Raw genomic sequence first — 20,252 nt, 5'->3', positions numbered from 1 at the left:
GCATCATCTGGGCTTAGAAGTTGGCGTTATCTGCCAGTATTTTAAATCATAAAAAACCACACCACCCAGACCTGCCATGGTGGCGTTAGGAATTGTGCCATCCTTGTGAATTTTGCTGATTTACCTTCTCCTTGCTGTTTTTGTGTAAGTTGGCGCTCCTCCACCTAAATGTTGGCGTGTGGGGACCTTAGTTTCTCGCCTGATGGTTCAGCTTTGTTTTTATGCTATGCCATCATTTTGATTATTTACAGGCGGCGGTTTAGGGTGGCACGCTTGGGAGCGTGTCCCCCTGATGGACCGTTTGAGGTCACTACCCCATCCAAGTTCTCCTGCATCAGTGACCCTTAGGTGCCCAGGACCCACTCCGCCGGTACTGACCACTGCACAAGCCCTGGTGTTCTGGAGATGCTGTGGCCATCACAGTCACTCAGATCCCGGCACTTGCTTTGTCATCTGACTGGTCACTTGCTGCCTGACGTGCCACCGCTTGACAAATGTCACTGTGGTATTCACGTCACCTGGCAGTGCTTGTGGCTGATCGGTGTGTGTAGTGTGACAAAATGGCCAACACAAAGCCTTGTGTGAAAATGAGTTGACCACTGGGGTCGCTGTAAGTGAATGATGCTGCTGGCCTGGCGAGCTGCACACTCGGATGTGGGGTCTTCGGATGAGCGCCCACTTCCAACGTCTCTCTATCCCAATCAAGGTCAGTAGTTAGGAGGCGGAGCTACTGGGGTTGGTATTGCCCTTCTCATCAGGGCCTTGTGGTTGCCCCCTAGTGACCCATGTCTGACAGTGCACACTGATTGCATGGTTTGGGGTCCCATTGGCATAATGTGATCAATGGCATATAATATTGTGTTGGTGTAACAAGTGCAGTGATAAATGGGGGGTGGAATCTGACGTGGTGCCAGGCAGGTAGGGGGCGCTGATCGGACAGCGATGAGTACGTACGCCACGAGGCATGAGGGCTGAGCAGGTGGCCTTGTCTCCTAGGCCGTGTTTGAGGGTCTTTTTATAAGTGGGGGGGGTAGGGTTGTTTCTCTGAGTTTTTTTTTTTTTTGACTGCCACCCTGATGCTGTGTCTTCACTGCTATTATCTCACTGGCCTTTGCCCCCTCAGGTGCCCTTCTAGCCTTTCTTTGTTCCTCATTGGCATCTTGGTGGGTGCCGTCTGTTTCAGAACAGGGGCACGGGGCACTCCAGTCTTAAACGATTCTGGCCCCCCCAGGCATTTTCCAGGAGTTTGAATGGGTGGTGGGCCTGCCAAGTTAAGCTGCTGTGTTGCCCCCCAGGGGGTCCTGCTGGGCCAAGAGCTCCACACTGCTTTAGACCAACAGTCCAATCTGCCTCTGTGTTCTCCTTTACAGATAAGACCTCCGCTTGTCCTGCGTCCCTCTTTAAAATGAGTGCCAAGTCTGCCATCAACAAAGAGATTTTCGCTCCTTTCGATGAGAAGATGCTGGGTGCTGTGCAGGTGAAGAGGAGGACCAAGAAGAAGATCCCATTCTTAGCCACCGGTGGACAGGGCGATTACATGACCTTCATCTGTCTGTCAGGTAGGCCGAAAAATCGGGCCGGGCCTGGTAATACAATTTGGGGGGTGGCGTTGGGTGGAAGGCAGGAGCCCACCTTGGACAGAACACCAGTGTATCACAGCACATGCACGCACACACACAGACGCCTGCCATTTTGAGGTGCAAGGTTAAACATGCCACCCTGGCACAGGGACCACACTGTCCACCCCTCACTCAGTTTGTGCTTAGCCACATTGGTCCAGTTTCAAGACCCTGGTCATGCCATCTTTGGGATGGCAGAAGACGGCAGAGCAACCAGAGCTGTCAATTATTTGAACACAGCTCCCTGAGGGGGTGGCCAGCCCTCTTACTATTGTGCCAGCGAGAAATGTGGCCACTTGTGGACAGGATGGCTGGCTTCTCTCTTATGCCCGGATGCCCAAGTGTCTTGAGTTGTCACCAGTATGTCCACATCCCCCAAGGTCACTCTTTTGGCGTTGTCCTGCCTGCTGCAGTTGGCACCAGTGGGTCTCTGCTTTGACAGTCTGACCCGAGTTCTTCCAACCGGTGGTCCTTGGCAGCATCTCTGTGCCATCGACATCTGTCGGCAGGACAGCTGGTCAGTTTTTTTCGGACCCATTGTGGGTTCCAGATTGGCACTGCCAGTCTTTTCTCCCTGCAGCACATGTGAAATCCTAGGTGGGGGTTCCTTCTCTGACTCGGCAGGCTGACGGCTGGGTCCAAGTTTTGGTGCTGTCCACCCTGATGTCCATCTGTCCGTGATTTGAGCCATGTGTGAATGTAATGTCTGTCTAATGTTGGGAAGCTGGTAGGTGCCCACCAGTGACCTGCTTGCACCGGACACGTGTAAGGAGCTATAAGGGGGCTTGAGACATTAAACTGGACGTTTGGATAGACCGGAGGGCCGCCAGTTCCTTCCCACTCCTGCTGCACTCCTCACTTGATGACATCAAATTCTCAAACCAGTTCAGTGTCACGGGGGTTGAACTTCCCCGGACAGCACTGGCCACAGTGCAGGACCAAACTGGGCAGGAGGCCAGGCCACACTGAGCTATCTAATGTACACAGATGCCCCAGATTGGCACTGGGGGAGCATGCAGACCCTGTAATGCGTTGTCCTGAAGCAGAGGTGGGCACATTCACTACTCGGTGCCTTTCGGGGGTCCGGTGACGTCTTACCTTTGGGGCGTCTCTGCGTTTAAACGTTTTATCAGCTGCTTTGCTAACGTCCTCTGTGTCTCCTGCGGTGACATTGGTGACATTGAGGATTGTCATTTGCTTATCTGATTTGGGGCCTGCCTGGTGGTTTCTTTCTCTTAGGAGTTTGTCGGGTCATCCATCTCTGCACGTCAGTGCTCGGCCTCTAGGGGGCGCTTGGCAGCGTATGGAAGTAAGCTCTGAGGGAGTGCGAAGGGTCTGTCCAATACACCCTGAAGGTCTCGGTGGTCCCATTTGACCCTCCTTGTTTTAATGATGGACAGAACTTTGCCTCAAGGGGGTGGCTGGGCTGTTGAGTGGGCCCTGTGGTATAGAGAGACACCAGGGGTCACCTCAAGGTTGTCAGTCGTCCTCATTCCTGAAAGCCCACCCAAGCCTGCTGTCCTTTAGAGACGGAGAGGGGATTCCATTGGCCAATGGTGGTCTTGTCTGAGGCTCTCCTCTCCTGATCCCCCTGAGATGACGTGGCTCTCATTTGACTTTAGTGGGCTGACTGGTCATTTCCAGCCCAGAAAACTCAAAGGCTGGAAACAGCAAGACCCGCCCTGGCGAGGGGGTCATTGTAGCCCCCTGAACCCCAGCACTGTTTCTGGGTGCCATAAAGTGGGCACTACTCTTTTAGGAATCCAGAAGTCTTTCCTCTCTTTTCCTGCTTTTCTCTTGGACGATGTGAATGGTAGAAAATGGAGTCGCCTGCCAGGCCGTTGGAATCATTCGGGGGCATGTGCTGAGGCACGGATTAGCACAATGCCAAGCTGGAAACTGGCAGCTCGAGGCTCAGGATGTCAGGAAACTAGGAAGCGGATTGTGGTCGGTGAGTACAATGGGATGTTTAAAGCCCCTCTAAGTCATTCAGGCATTTTGTTTTTGACGGTGCCAGAAACGGGCGCGGCGTGGGCCCTGTGGTGCCAGGCAATGGATGCCAAATGAAATGCTGACTGTTAAAAGCAGGGGGACCAGCTGTGACTTTTCAGGCTTTCATTTCTTAGACAAGCAAGTTGGCGCATCCTGCCTGAGGCCTAATGTGCTTGCAGCGCGCAGAAGGAGCCGCTTCATATAGCGCCTTGCTGGGGCAGCCATTTTTTATCGCCCTCTCGGAGAGTCACCTGCCACTTTGCTTTGGGCTGCCAACAAAGCTGCAAAACTTCAGTCAGTGCCCAGTGAGACTCAAAGCCCACCTGTTCACCCATTTTTAATGGACCTCCATTAAAACCCCCAATTTGGGGTTTATTTAGAGTTGGGGTCTCTGGGCGAAATGCAGAATTCGTCCTGAGGGGGGCGCTGGACCATCGTGGGCGATGCTCATAGATGTCGGGTAACCTGACAGAGCACTGGTAGGTGAGACGAGGGACACCAGGTGGATGTGCGGAGGTGCTGTACGGGGGGATCATCTGTTGACACCCACCTACCTGGACAGGGGTCTCCCATTCAACTGCCTTTCCCAAGGTTTCTTCCATTTTGTTTCCCTTTTCTTGTCTTCTTAGAGAGTCGCGGCTGGGGGGCTGTCAAGAGGCAGGGCCTGTTAAAGCCCATTGTGTCCCTGCGCGTGTGATTATGGGCTATACAACAATAAATGGTATTGTGTGGCAGCACTGCTTGGCCTGTGAGGGGCTGTGTAAACGGGGGTCACGGAGTTGTGGTGGTCTTTGTGCTTCAGACCGGCTCTCTCCTTCTCTTATGGCGTGTTTTGCATTTTGCTTGCCACTGTGCCTTATGGTGGTTCTCCCCATGACAGGTGCTATATAAGTGATAAGTTAGAGTAACCTGAATATGACACGATGGGCCCTTCTATATAGCGTCTTTCATTGTTTTCGTAGTGAAAGGCGCTGTAAAGCTGAGCTGCACTGGCCAGTAAACAAGGCTGCGGGTCTCCCTTCTCCTGCTTGTCCGCCTGCAGACGGAGGAGGAGAAGGAGGAGGAGGAGGAGAAGGAGGAGGAGGCGCTGGTCCTCCGGGACTTTAACAGAACGCCTGAGTGAGCGGCGCGCCGTGCCGTGCATCTCCGTCTGGGTGCCCGTCTCCTCAGGCCGGCTGGTGCTGAATTATTCAGGCGCGTCACCTGCCCGGCGTGCCACTCTCACAATGCGCCAATTGTTTGGCTCGCGCTTTGCGTTGCTTTGCTTTGCTGGGTGTGGTTGAAAGTCTCACGAGGCCTCGGGATGGGGCGGGGGGGCGGAGCCGCTCCACACACGTCGGCTTACTGGAAGTCGACCCCGACGGCTGAGCCTTTGGGATTCGCAAATGAAAGATGAAAGTCTGCAGCAGAAGACCCCAACTGAATGCAGAAGAAAATGGAGACGGAGGAAGTAGGGGTCTGTCCGCTGATCGTAGGCCCGGCCCCCTAGTGTCAGACACTCATCATGAAGACTCTGGTTCATGCTGGTGTCGGGGGGATCTCTCGTGTCTTGGTGACGTCTCCACTTCTCCTTCACCTAGCGGTAGACCCCATTCATGGCAGGAGGATTGCGCGGCGTATGCAGTTTTTCTTCACTCAAGTCAAGTGTCCCCTCAATGCCCTCAGCTCTCTCAGTGCCCACCGTGTTTATTGATCAACTCAAACCATACTCAAGTGGCAGAAAGCGTGAAGTTCCAAAGAAAACGTCACTTGATTAAGTCACAAGAGAGTCCGGGGACACAGCTGGAAACTTGAGGACCGACTTCACAGAACCACAGGCACACGGAATAAGTGGCTGAGGAGTGTGGTGGTCAATAGGGCTTTAGGGGTCTTCAGCTCTCCGTGGACGAATAAGCTGGACAGCGGCCTGGTCACTTAAGTTTTAACTTCATGTTTTGAACTGACCAGGACAGCGTTTTAGTTTTATCGGAGCGTCGTGTCGTGTCTTGATGTGATGGAAGGCTGCTGTGACGCGGGTCTCGGAAGTCCAGCATTTACACTGGCGCCTTGCCACTCCGTCTCATCCGAGATTGGGGATGAAGTCTAAAAGGCTCCGTGTGTGCTGGTGATGGTGCAGGACTGGTCATGTCGATGTGGTCCCGCCTCCCGAGGCTTCACCCACGGTGAACAAGGAGCAGAAGTAAGCTTAAATAACCCGATGTGGCCCTGCCTCCCGAGGCTCCACCCACGGTGAACAAGGAGCAGATGTAAACTTAATTAACCCGACGTGGCCCCGCCTCCCGAGGCTCCACCCACGGTGAACAAGGAGCAGAAGTAAACTTAATTAACCCGATGTGGCCCCGCCTCCCCTTGCCTCTGGGAAGTCCATTGTTGTGAAATTTGGAGCGTTGTTGATCCGGCCACATGCCGGGACTTGACTCCGCCTCCTTCTGGCTTCCGTCCAATCCCTGAACCACAAGGTCAGAGGAGCGGCTTACCAGCTCGGGTTAAATGACCGCTGACTGCTTTGAAGGTATTAATGTCACCTTATGGTGTCCATCTCTCCGTCTGTCTTTCCTTCCTTCCCTTTCTCATTCCCAGGAAGTACTAGTAGTGGACCCTCCATCACACATTCCGTCCCTTTGTACCCTTTATGACGCTGTAGAGTGTTTGCTGCCCAAGGTAACAAGATGGGCGCCGACTCTTGAAGGAATTCCAGTCGATTATAGAGCCACTTGCAAATGGGGCGAAAGTGAAGAAGCCCCCAAGTGAAACACACGTGCAGCGCCCACCAAGGTGCGGGGATTGAACCCAAGTCTCTGGAGAGCCAGTGGACAGCAGCCAGCTCCACCTTTTATTATGAAGTGGGCGGGCGGGCACTGAGACATCCTGGCAAAGGTGGGGGACATCTTCGTGGCCTCGTATCCAGTGTTGAGGTGTTACTGAGAAGGGGCCAGATGTGAAACTTTGTGCCTGTCCAATGGCCATCTTGAAGTGGGCATCTCCTGGAGCCAAAGTTGGTCTACATGCCAGAGAGTGGAACAGAACAAACCAAAGTCACCTGGAGAGTGGCACTGCGACTACTAGTGCCAGGGCAGCTGCAGGTCTCTGGTGTTGGCTTAGTTTGACTCATCTGGCATGATTTCAGACTTTCATTCCTTTCTCATCTCGTCGTCAGTGGCATCTCCGTATTAAGTGCTGGTGGGGCACTGCCCTCCATCGCCCCGCAGGTGGCACTGTTGTACGCCCATGAATAAGCAGTCATGTGTTTATGGCGTCGTCCTCCCGTTACTCCGAAGTCCATGATATGCTGAGTGCACTTTCTTCTTTCTTTTTGGTGTCTCACCCGTTTACTGCCCCAGGACCCTCAGTGTCCCCACTGTACCTGTGAAGGCTGAGTGAGCCCTGGCTGCAGGTGACCCACTGGTTGATGATTTTTTTTTTTTTAAATGTGATTTAAGGGGCACGTGGACTGGCACATCGCCATCTTTATCATGAGTCACACTGATTATTTATCCACAATATCATCTGTCCCTTTGCCATTTTGGAATTTCCTGTGCCTTTCCTTTCCTCTTTCACTCTTGGTGACATCCTTTAGTCTCGTCCTGTGCTGCTTGTACTATGTGGTGATATTGTGATAGATAGCCCTTTAATGTCAATAAACACAATGGAGGACATCATCATAGGCTTCTTCGGCTCCCCTCCTGCTCCTCTTCCTTGGCACCAGTGGTCCCTTGTGCCCACATTAATGCCACCTCGCTCTCCTTACTCATGGTAGGATGTCTTCACACTCCATTTCCTCAACTCTTTGGATGCTTGTCAGAACCCTCGGGGGGTCTCTGTAGGTGTTGAGCACTTCGTGATCTCGCATGCCCTCCATGTGGGCTCCTTCAATGACCGCCCGTCCTCTCAGTCCACTGTCACCCGCAGCGGCGTCTCCCACTCTCCTCCTCTCCCATTTTCATGCCACAGGCACTGCTGGCATTGACCTTTTTCTAAAGTTGTCCTACATCGCTTTGGCCTTGTGATCAGGACTTAGTGGGCATAGGCGTCTCAGCTGGTTTTGCGCCACACTGCCCTCGGGTGACAAGTCGCTCGTAAGTGGAGTACGGCCCGTTCTTAGCCCTGCTGACCTCGAGTCTTCATTCATAAGAGTTTCTTCTTTGGCACTCCAAGCTGTGGAGTGGGGGTCTCCTGATATTTGGGCAGGGGCACAGCAGTGTAGTGATTGGCGTTGTTACTCACAGCCCCAGCAGACTTGGGTCAGACTGGCATGGGGGTTGAGTCTCGACAATCTGGTGTTCCTGCACAGCAGCCCAGTGTGAGAGAATGTCGGCACGCCCAGCGATGGACGAGTGCCCGATGCTGCCAGGACAGCACCCATCAAAGTGCTTGGTAAGGAGGTTCTGCTCGGGCTGAGTGCCCGCTGGATGGAGTTGACGTAAGCCTCCTGCACAACTCTTGCGGTCTTCATGTCTTATGAAGTGACATGGTGGCCCTCATGGGATGGCTTAACCAAAAAATGGGAGGAGAAAAGAAAACCCGACGGCAGAAAAGTGCAAGTGCCAGTCCGTTGTTAACCTTTAAAGGGCAAAGCCACGTCTGCGTATGAGAGCAGTGATCATTCAGACCTGACCTCTAGGCGGTCCCAAAATGAGGGGCACCTGCCACCCACAAACGGGTTCAAGCTCGTTCTCCAAGTGCTCTCATTAGCTGCTTCTTTACTCTTCAATGCCAGCTTGGCATTCCTGCACCTTCTCTAGGGGCCAGTTAGCCTGACGTGGGACCACTAGAGCTGCAGCAGACGTGGCGTGGGTCTCGTTGGTACACAGTGTGCCAGTCGAGGAGTTGGCACCAGGGAGGTTGCAGATGGCCTTAGTGTGCTCAAGGTGATTGCTGTGTCTGCCTCGCACCGCTTGGCCGTGCGTGTTTGTTGTATTGTGTTGTGCTTTTCTTTGTCAAAGGGGGCGGGGCCTATTTAGAGTCGCGCGGCGCCCCACGCTGGCCGTCCTGCTCACGGTGTGCGGCCCCCCTTTCAATTCTCCGGCCATTTTCTGGGCCGATGGACCTTTGCCTCCAGACCGGTCTTCCCGAATGGCCGCCTGTTTATTTTCACGCCGCAGTCCCGTTTTATTCTACGGTCGGTGTCTGCGCCCGTTTCCTTTTGTTTTCTTTATAACTTAAAGGAGCGACAGGAGTGTTTGGGCCTGGGTGTGGACGTGACTGGCGGGGGCCTAGGGCTGTCGAAGCTGGGAAGTCGAAGGGGTTCACAAGTGAACTTGGCACCTGTGACGCCAGTGACAACTGGGAAGAACACGAGAGGAGTGCGGTGTGCCAGAGCCACAGGCGAGAGAGTCGAGGGGCTTCAGAAAGCTGAGCACAAGAACAGCCATCACATGCACAGGAAGTGCTACCCTTGATGACCTTTTAAAGCCGTCGATTGGGTAACCAAGGGTTACGACCTCTGAGGACACACGGGAGAGGCGGAACACAAACGTACAAAGTAACCACGAAGATGGAGCCCAAAATGCACAAAACCACGACATGAACGGTGAACGGCTTTACGGCGCCTCCTCTCCCTTCATGTCTGATTGAAGGCCGCCACACGCTGGGCTGGATGACTCCTTCAGGAGCTCCGTCCTCCTTGTTTTGTTCAATTTATGAAATTAACAAAGAAATAAATAACAGCAATGACACTAAAAAAAAAAAAGCAGAAATTCAAGAAGAGGAGTCAAAAACAGAGAGAAAAGCAAAGTGAAGACCCCGAGCTGATTACACACCACAGGCCAGTTAATTAGGGTCATCAACGACAATTAAACACTCGGTGGCATTAATGGTAAACAAGGCTGGCATCTTTAACAAGACGGCTAACTCGAGACACCGAAAGAGGGTTTGTTAAAGGCAGGAGAAGTCACTCAAGGGAACGGCATGTTAAAAATAAGACGGAAGACGCGATGGAATCCAGCAGAGAGACCCACGCAAAGCCCCCCGCACTTCCTGCTGCCTCCGACCAACGGGGAGTGACGGGATTGGCTGACTAGAATGTGCTCCCAAGATAAACACCTGCCTGTGATTGGCCAGCCTTAAGAATAGGCGAGCCATTGTAACGGTGATTGACGGCTGCCCTGCCCCGCCCCTTCTGAAGCCCCCCACTTGCGTTTGTCTCTGTTTTGGGTTGGGGGTTGCTGGAGGAGGTCCTAAAATGGACCCCAGTAGTGCCTGATCCCTCTGACTGGCCCTGAGCGTTTGGCCTCGTGGATTTCATTTTGTGCTTTGGTGTGATGATGCTCGCTCGGTAGACTTTGGGCTGCAGTGATGATGTCCACGTGACGGATGGTCACAAACGCAGCCCCCCGGTGCTTCAGTAATAACCGACAAGGCAATCGAGCGTCTCTCGGGCCCAACGTCGCTTCACAAAGACACACCGAGAGCCCAAACCTTTCAAATGAGCCATTGCTGACACCGAGCATAGGAGACGTCACTTTCTGGACAAGTCCAATCACTCCAAAGACAACAGTGAGATCGGAATAATAAAAGCACAACATCCGAGTGACTGAACAGCACGCCAAGGCTCATGCCACCCGCTGCCCGACCCTGACCTGCCCGTCTGCCGGTGGCTCTTGCATGGTGTACCACGGGTAGGCCTGTGTGAGGTTAGAGACGCTCCAGCCACTGGGGTGATGCAGGTTTGGATACGTGGGAGCTCAGCAGATGGCACGCCAGGTCGGGTTCTTTATCTGCACCTTTGTCATGCTGCCCTCCCCGGTGGGGGGCACCCCTTTGACTCTCTGCTTATCTCCCACATTTCCTAAATGAAATCTCTCCTGTGCTGCCAGTAGTGCAGAACCCACAGTTATCCTGAAGGATGTCACTTGTGGGCATTGCCATGGCCAGGGCTGCCTGTGGGCCTCTGCCTGTCCTTCTTTTACAGTGGTGCCCTCACACATGAGAAGTGTGTGCCCAGCAGATCTTTCTTTCTGGCCGACTTGTTGGACGTAGCAGAGGATGGCCTGCCAAAGAGCGGGGTCTGAAGAAACAGAAGAAGACAACGGCGGGTTTTTCTGCTAACGCTGGTCCTTCTGCCTGCAATTAGGTGATTAGAAAATGTCAGCCATCGAGCCAAAGCTTTGTGTGAATGAGGAGGCGTACGGCGCTGCTGGAGAGTACGGACAAAAGGGAAAATCCTGCTGAATCGAAAGTTCACAGCCCAGGCTTTGTACCGCGGCCCGTGTCCGTGTGTGTGTCCATGTGTGTGTGTGTGTGTGCCACTCTGCTCGTCCCGTCTGCCCTGAACAAGCACCCAGCTGTGCCCCCCGGAACCTCCTTTTAAAGTCCCAGCCTTTGGGTCCACTGGAGTTCAGTCGGGTCCACTTTTCTAAATGAGTCCAGTGGATCGAGACGGTGACTTTAAAATGAGTTCATCAAGAACACGGGGACACAGCTGGAAACTTGTGACATTAGGGAGCGAACCAAAGACACTTGGAATTAGCGACCAAATGGTGTGGCGGACTTTAGGGACTTTCAGAACTCGACTGGATGTTAATAAGTGGACAGGACTGGCGAGCTTTGTGGGGCTGAATGGCCTGCTGTCTTCCAGATTGTTCTAATGAAGTCCGCAAGTCCAAACGCATGCTGATCGACTTGCTAAAGTTCCTTTAAAGGAGAATCCGCAGTCAGATGACCGGGGACCATCACCTTCACACTGTCACATTGGCGACGTCACGCGCCACAGAGTCGCAACACCATGGCAACGGTCAACAACAGTCTCCCCAAAATGGCAGCACTAATGAAGGCGCAGTTGCAAGAGGTGAATGCTCACCAGAAGAGACTGAATGGAGATCCTACAAACTCCCAAAAAAACACAAACTGGGTACCAAAGGACCACCGGGCCTCTCCTTTCAGTCTTTTCCAAGCAGTAAAAAGATCCCAAGATGGGTGCAAAGTCCTCTTATAGAAGGCTGGGTGAGCATCGGGGGTCCTCCGTGTTGACCTCAATACCCAAAACTGGCAAAGACTCGGAGACGCCCGTCCCATAAGCCCCTGTGGCTCAACGGTCACCGCTGTGCGATGAATAACGGCGGCTGCGTTCTTATCTTCATCTCTGCTGCGAACACGGAGTCCTTCCTTACCTTCTCCATTGCTGTCTGCTGGCGCTGCTCTGTCCAGACTCCAAGGTCCAAACATGGACTGGCGATGCCCCCTATCTTTCACGGCACCAGAAGTAGCATTAGAAGTGCGAGTCGTGTCCACTTTTGATTGATTTCGATGCCCCAGACTGTGTGTCGATGAGGGCTCTGGACGTCGAGCGGACTTTTCGCTTTCCTCCTTCCACTGCTTGTGTTTTGTGCCCGTGCCAGCGCACCACCGACTCGGACACCAATGAAAGCTCTCGCCTGCTGTGCTCGTCTGTTCGGTTTCTGTGACCTTTGACCTACTCCGCGGTTATTCCACACACTTTGGGTTTCCAGCTGGAGTTTTGTTTCGTGTCGAGTTTCATCACTGCAGGCTCAGCTGTAATGGAGTCCGCCAGACAAGCAGCCTCTTCACGTTCACCACGTGGCTCTGAATGATTGTTGAGGTGAGCGGTGAGCGCAGACATACGTGAACTTCGAAAACGGACAATGGAAGAGTCGGCCCCCCGGTATGAAGGCGAATCCAGCGGCCCCCTTAAGCAACTGCAATCCACTGGATTTGAAAGAGTTTTTTAAAAATCAAACGTCTAGCGGCCTTTTCACAACAGGAGAACACCGGCTCGAGGTAACTTGGATTGCATTTTATTTTCTTCACTCTGCTGTTAACAATTCAGCATTGATGACCTCCGCTAATCTGGCCATTGACTACAAGATTTGGAGGGTCTGACCCCTGGTGGTCTGTGAAATGAATGAAAGGAAGAAGGTGGGAGTCAAAGTCCTCTTTGCTTTTGGTGTCGCTGACCATTCTGCATACAAGAATTTCATGTTGTGTGACAACCACAAGTCCATCTGCAGAGGGCAAGGGTCCGGTAAAGACCACTGATGTGCATTTCTAGGAAAAAATCTCCTCACGCTGAGGAATTTCAAGAGGGCTGGAAATTAGCAAACGTTACACGATGGATTGACCTCGTCGTTGGCACATGTCAAATCGGATGCCCGCCTGGAGGTACAGTAGAGCAGTCGGGGCGAGATCAGGCCCTTCAGCCCAACTGCCCTCGCCAGTCCTGTCCACTTCATTCTTCTAAAATAACATCAAGTGGCGCTTTGACGGTCCCTAAAGTTCTGCTGTCCGCCGCACTACCTGCTCACTTATGCCAAGTCATTGTCTGTGGCTCTCTGTGTGAACAAAAGCCTCCTAACGTTTGTGTCAACAGTTGGCAGCCATCAGGACTCTTCCTAGACTTGGCCAAACTGGGGAAGAGAGGCCTCGATCAGGCAGGTGACCAAATACCGAATGGTCCTCCGAACTGAGCTTTGGAAGTCCTCTGCTGAGCTTCAAGCACCTGTTGTGGAGGGATGGCCATCTTAGCAGCACTCCATCATTTGTGGCAGAGTGGCCGGGCAGTGGTTTGCTGAGTCAACTCTTAAGGTAGACGTCCGTCTGCCGATGACGCGACTCCATGCTCCTCACCTTCCTAATGCTGTCCCTTCACCCTTGAGATGTGTCCAGAACTTGGCTGGAGTCCACCAGTGGGATTCTGAATCGACTGGACATCACATAGAGAGGCACAGAAGAGAAGGTCAGGACAAAAACCAAGCAGTGACGTCCAGGGTCCCCTTTGCAGGCCTCCACAGATCAGTGACCCTTTTCAGATGGCAGGAAGTTGTGGCCCCCAATTTAGGTTTAGCTGGTCTCGATGTTCTCTTTCTTCACAAAGAGAACCAAAGACCCAGTGAGCGCATGGCAGATGGTGCTTTATGTGCGCCAGCCAGTCCCGTTTTTGGGACATTAGAGACGTGCTGGTCGGCCTGAGCTCTTCATGTTCACTCACCATGGTGGCCGAGTGAGAAGTCCAAAGCAGAAGAGCTCCGTTTCAGGGCAGAACCCAAAGCCCCTCCATTCAGTGACAACTGGCCTAACATTACTTTGGACTGTCGATTTAAAAAAGAAAGAAAGAAACGCAAAGCCTTGGCTTTAACAGCCCGTGGCGAGGTGCCAACTGCACGGCCCCTCGATGAGGATCTCAACGGCGGTTCACACCTTCACGGCGACTGGCGGCTCAGAACGAGGTCAGGAGCTGGCATCTTGGCGCTTGTAAATGGAGTACTGAGGGTGGGGGGATTCCTGCACGTCATCTCTGACACACCGAGTGAAGACCCCCTAAGTTTATTTAAAAGAAAAACATAAAAAGTGAAGAAAAGGAGCACCAGGAGGTGTTGTTACTGGCGTCATAACATAAGTTCTAAAAACAGAAAGGTGGTAAAATATTCAGCATAAAGAAGAATACACTGAACTCATTTTACTGCCAATGCGCACGCATTACTGAGTGCTGCTCACATGCCCGCTTCAGACCCGCCACCCTGATTGGTTACAGGTGGGTGGGTGGGCTGCTGGGCACCTCCCACCCAAGAAAAAAATCAATACGCACGTGGCATTGGCTGACTGGCATTCACGCTGCTTACTTCATCATCAGAGTGTACCGCCACGTCAATGATGGGGCGTTGAACAGACGAGCTGGCTGGGATAACAAGGAGTGCCATCTTTGCCAGGCTGAGCTGGAGGTGGCGCTCCTTCGTCCAGGCCGAGATTCCACTGGTGACTGTGTGGCGTTCTGGCAGCAGCAATGGGCACAATGGCATAGCAGTGACATGAGAGTTCATAGGAGGGACTGGACGTGGGAGAGAGACCCCAACTTTACGTGCCTGATTGTATTGTCTGCCCTACAAGGAGAAGGCAGTCCATCTAAGAGCAGCTCCAGTGCCAGTCTGTGTTCTGCCAGAAGGTTAGACATGGCAGCACAAAGGGCATCTTCAGGAGGTCCCCACAAGCCTAGGGGCCGTCTAAAGCGTCGTGTGACGTGACCTCCGGACCACCCCAAAGTACAAAGCAGAAGGAAAAGCGACCTGAAGAGGAATGTTGTTGAAAGGGGGATTTCTTTTCTCACCCTTTTTGAGTTGCAGATTCTGAGGGTGGTCTTTTGATTGTTTCAGGGGGTTTCATTATTTTGATTAGAATTTTTTTTTTTCCCCCCCAATGCCAGTTTGATTATTTCAGTGATTTTTGTGGATTTGTCGCTGTGATGCAGTGACCCGTTGCTAAGGGGTGTGGTTTTGTAGGTCATGACCTGTGACTCACCGGTGCATCAGTTTAACGTTCGTGCAGCTCCTGGTGTCTGAGATGCGGACGACTCCTTTAAAACTTTATTCTTTAGGTTTTCATCTTCTGACCTGCCGACCGTGTCTGCCGCCTGTGTGTCATCTTCTGGCCCCTTCCCGTTTTCAAACCTGTCATCTCCATCTGTGGCTGGATGAACTGCTACTGAGAGACAAACTCGATCCTTAAAGTAACGCTCAGCGTCACCCCGTGGTATAAAGAACTGAATGGCGTCGCCAACATAACAAAGAATGGCCAATAAAGTAACAATGAGACCAGGCACCTGTGGTAAAAGAGCAGTTACCTCTCCTGAGGTCGACGTGAAGAAAGGCGCCATGCCCAGTATAGCAGTATAGCACCCGCATGGCTTCTTAGGGGCACAGAGAGCTGAATAGGCCAGGAATGGCCTCATTTCAAATTCGGTAGGATGTGGAAGGACAGACAGATGGCCTGGATACCCGTAGGAAACCCACAGGGAGGAAGAGCACTGGATGTGACCGACGCTCAGGCCAGCACCAGTGGAATATAAACTGGGTGGGGCAAAAAGGGAAAAATTCACAAAACCGAAACAAAGACCCCATCATAATCACCACGACTACCATAACTATGCTGGGCTGAAGCGGGGGGCTTATCACGAGGGGACAGCTTGGCAAACCAAACGAGCAACGTGTGAATCGACCGGCCTCCCCTCATTTGTGAAATGCCACCATGGGGGCACATTGTAGGGGTAGGTAAATCTTTACAGGTACACGGGTCAAATCGCGTTACTCCGAAGGAACGACATTTTCAGAATATCGAATACTTTTTGTTGGCCCAAACAAACGGTCATACAACACGACAAATGGACTTCGTTTCAACAAAATGTCAATTTCAGTATAATGAATGTTATTTCCAACCAAAAATGCCTACCGAAGGTAATAATGCAGGGCAGAAAATACTTTGTCTCGCGTCTACACTTCCCTCACCGAGTCTTGGGAATCTGGCAACAGGCTGTCTCAGAGAAAGGGAGAGTCTGGTCTCGGCGAGAGTGTAGGTGCGACGTCATCCACACGGCCGAATTCTGGGTCCACCTGGTGTCCGTGTCGTGTGCTGATACTGTGCTGTCTGATGAGCAAGAAACGGTTTACGCTGAAAAAAATAAAAATTCACAATTCTGGAACGAAGAAGAATGACGTGACGAAACATTCAGAATTGCTTCTTCGTCTTCATCTAACGTCTCGTTTTCGAATCCAATATTTTTTTGCAGTTTAAGAAGTGTTGTTTTTTTATACAGGTGGTGTTGAGCTTGGGTCGCAGAGTTAGCGGCACGAGAGACACGAAGACGAGCCCAGCTTTACAACTGAGAATTACTGTGTGGAGAAGGCAGGCCCAGTCTCAAGACTTCATTCAAAATGGACACTCGTCCTGGTTTAGCTCCCAGCGACGCAATCGGGAGAGGGTGAGGAAGAGCAGCTCAAAGTCCAGTGCCCAGTACGCGGGAAGCCTGAGATGTTAAGAACTTGTCAACATGCGACACGTCACCGCTGTCCAGCCCCACTGATTGATGGGAAGAACCTCCTGACCCGGAAAATCTCAGAACTCATTTGTCATAAGTGCATACAACAGAAATTAGGAGGACAAGAAGGAGAAGGAGCGGTAGGCAAGGAGGTCCATATGGCTGAGTGGCAGCCGACGGGTCGGGGCTAGATAGGCTCATTATTGCCACATGTCCACAGCCTCTTTAGCCAGTGTCACCATGTGCACCCTGCTACTGTGTAGGTCTCTTTGGTGTCCAATCCAGTAAAGTTCTAATAAAGATGTGACCAATGTGTCGTCACATGCCAGCACCGTCATCAGTGCCCAGGACTGTGGGACTTTGAAACTTCTGTCCTCATTACCCTGAGAGGTCAGGATGTCCACATTGGAGGACCCTGCTCTACACTTGTACATTAAACAGACTGTCTGGTGGAGATGAACAGGACAGAAGACCCCGTTGGACCCTCGCAAGACACAGCAAAGCAAATATAATGGAGACACCTGTCCACTCTCAACCCCCTGCTCTCGCGTTACCCACTCTTTATAATAGCAGTGGGTGGCATTGCCAAATATCCAAATCAAGGCGGCATCGAAATATCCAAAAACAGGTGACAATTTGTCCACTTTAATGGGGGGCCAGGATGACATGGAAACATCCAGTAAAGTTAGAATACAATCATTGGGGCGGAGTCGTTACAAAGCCATCATGCCATCTCTGCTCATCAGACCACCACAGCACCCTGGCATGTCTTCTCTTAATGAGGGTGTGGCCCTAAAGACATGTGATCAAGCACGCCACTTCACTGTACTCGGAGGTAAATGAAAGAAACCCTGCAGGGGGCGCCATGCTAGCCCAAGGACCATCACTCTCATGTCCTCAGGCAGAATATCCAGACAAAAGGTGGTATGTGCCAATGCCACAGTGGCAGTGCCCAGGCTGCCACTTCAAACCAAAGATCCAGACTGCACTGCTACCCGTCATGCTGCCCACATCTGTCTTAAAAGATGAATGGCAGTCTTCTCGCGGGCAGCATGACGGCACAATCTGTGACCTCTTAGTGTTGACAGGCTACAAGGACACCAGGCGAGATTGTGGGTAAAATGGGGGCTCGCGGGATTGACACTTCTGTTCCTTGGGCACACCTGTGCCAAGGTATGTCGTCGTCCACTCTCTCACCTTTCTGTTTCTTGATGGCTTTGCCCAGAATGACGGAGCGGGGCCGTGTGGTAAAAGCAGGCATTGAGTATCATTGGCTGACAAGCAGCTGGCACTTGGGTGGGTTAAGAGCCTGAAGGCCACGTGCAGCCCCCTGAAGATGGACCCACTCGTCTCATAATCACTCAGTGCTGGGATTGAGGAAGATCAATGAAGTTCAAACCTTTGAAGTGGCAACTCAGCCCATGATGTGGTCCTGCCCACTATATGAAGCCAGCGCCGCCATGGCCTAATTAAAAGGGGTGGGCAGCGGTGCTCGCCCTGTGCCCTCGGTGCTTATTCATCACATACCTGGCCGCACTGGCCGACTTCTCGTGAGCAGCAAAGATCAGGCCAGACGTTTTGGAAGAAAAGGGAAATGCCAGGCGCTCGTCCCGCTGCTGCGCTTTCTCCCCCGAGGCGGGCAATTAAATGAGGCGTTCAGTTTGTCATCTGGCTGACTCATCCAGCAGCAAGCGAGGCTAACGAGAAATCTTAGATCCGGACTTTACAAAGCCTACCGGCTTACTCCGATGCACTCAAATCTGGGCGCATTAGTCGAGGGCCCGGCAGGGGGCGGTGGGCTTCTACGTTTAATTCAGGAGGACACCCTGTTGAGAACGGCTAATCGGGCCCTCGTCAGTCGGCCTCACTGCCCAGGGCCACTTGGTGGCGCTGTTGCCTTACAACCCGGGGCCTTGTGATGTTCTGTGGAGTTTAAACATGGATGGTGGGCCCCTCTGTCCACCAGCATGGGGGGGCCTGCTGTCTGAAGCAAAGTGTTGGCAGAGGGTAGAGGAGAAGGCAAAGGCCGCTGCTTATAGACGGAGCGATGGCAGTGCCACTCTAATGGAGGAGCTCTGGCAAATGGCATAGAACCTTAAGCGTGTGACACTAGCCTGTCTTGTCGGTGAGAAAATACGAGCTAGGGAGTCCCGAGGGTCACACGTGCAGAGATGGGAAAGGCGCTAAATACTAGATATGACAGACTCGTGGTGGAGGGTGGTGACGTGATGGTGTTAGCAGGAACTTCACTGGACTCTGGGCACATGACTAGAAGGACCCCCTAAAGCGGTTATCTTCGTAGTAGCGTGTAGTGTGTAGTTTTGCCAGGTACTCCCCTCTCCTGCATGTCCGCCCGTGTTGCTGTGTCGTTTACTGTAATGTCCTCGCGATGTCGGTCATGTCTCGTTTCCTCCTATTCCTCCATCACTTCAGTGTCTCATCACGGTCAGCTGGGAGGAGAGCAGGCCATTCGGCCCAACAAGCTCGTCTGTGCCATCCTCCTCATTTCAAACTGACATTTGAGGGTCCCTAAGGTCCCCCGGTTCACCACACTTATTCAGTGTGTCTATGAGGTTCTCTTTGGGAAGTCCAGCTGTGCCCCCATCTTCAACATTCATCATCCCATCGTGTGGCCTTCTCGTGTCATTTGGTCATCGCCCAGCTCCCCAAGTCCAAGTTAGAGTGTCAGGCTGACCATCTCCATATGTCCAGCTGACAAATCCCAGAATTGTCAAGTGTCCCAGTCAGTGTGCCCCCTCCAGGGTTGTACCCAGTGCTGCCCAGTCATTGTGAGCAGTTAAGTCCCCCCCATTAAGCCTTTCATTTAACCCAGCGGTGACCTTTGAGAAATGGACACGTCCGGTGCACCCTCTCCGTTTGCCCTCATTTCTCCGTCTGTCCGGCTCTCGCCACGACGACAGCACCGCCAGCCCACCACTTGTGTTGCAGCCCCTCAGGACTCGATTGCAGTCGCGGTTGCCATAGCAAACTCATCTTGGGCCGTCAGGCCGGCTCGGCTTGGGGACTTCGAATACAAGATCTTCTTCTTCTTTTTTTTTTTTTTTTTCGTGGAAGGACCAATCGGGTGCGGCCGCCTGCCGTATGCAGTGATGCTCAAATGTAATTGGATACAATCTTGGGAAAGTGTGAAGCCACAGGGAAGTGGCGTGGGGGCATTGGCACGCCTGAGGTCAAACTCCAAATGCCAGCCTGTGCCGGCGTGAGTAACGACCTTGCGTGGCTGAAGTGGGCAGAAGGGGAGGCATGCCCTCTGCTGCATCAGTAACCATCAAAATGGCCATTTTTAGACCAGTCCCACCAGTCCTGGGTGTGAGAACTCGGAGCCCAGACTGGCAGCATCATTCGTGTGGATGTCGGTTCAATCCCACCACTCCTCCCTGGATGATGGTGAATGTGGGCACCAAAGTGCCAGCTTTCTTACTGGTCTGGCTTTGAGCAAGTTGCCAGTTGGCACTGGGATCTTGAGGTTGCGCCATGAGAATTTCGACATGCCTCCATTGGGATTTCTTCCATTTCTGGGAGTGCTCACCTTAATGTTGAGCAAAGACCCCGTGGTCAGGCCTTGGCTTTATGTGACATCACCCACCCAAGCTTTATACCTGCTTCACCTCCATGCCAGTTAAGCTCTTACCCCAGCAGCCTCAAATTGTGGGCTCAATGGTGGTCTGCCTGTTAGACTTTGACAAGCCCCTTAGGTCTGCCAGTTTAGAGCTCCCTGTGAGTTGCTGCACCCCCAGGACTGAGGTGGTCCCAATGTCTGTTGTGCTGCTTTGTATCCGCCTGTCCATCTCTCACGTAGACAGCCGGGCGCTGTGGGCAGGGGCTTCTACTTTCCTAAGGTGGGATTTTCGCGACCTTTA

At 52.6% G+C, this 20,252-nt stretch overlaps 1 protein-coding gene across 2 annotated transcripts in view; it reads left to right on the top strand.

The window, feature by feature from the left end:
* stxbp6 (syntaxin binding protein 6 (amisyn)) overlaps positions 1 to 20,252 on the top strand; it is an 88,858-nt gene that overhangs the window by 20,594 nt on the left and 48,012 nt on the right. For both annotated transcript variants that reach the window (XM_039741410.1, XM_039741409.1), the window contains exon 2: positions 1,371 to 1,559. In XM_039741410.1, the coding sequence (XP_039597344.1) occupies positions 1,406 to 1,559 (154 nt within the window). In that variant the 5' untranslated portion in view covers positions 1,371 to 1,405. The remainder of the gene's footprint in view (positions 1 to 1,370; positions 1,560 to 20,252) is intronic.

This window comes from Polypterus senegalus, chromosome 18, assembly GCF_016835505.1.
Source record: "Polypterus senegalus isolate Bchr_013 chromosome 18, ASM1683550v1, whole genome shotgun sequence".
NCBI lineage: Eukaryota > Metazoa > Chordata > Cladistia > Polypteriformes > Polypteridae > Polypterus > Polypterus senegalus.
This window is presented reverse-complemented; position numbering and strand designations above follow the sequence as displayed.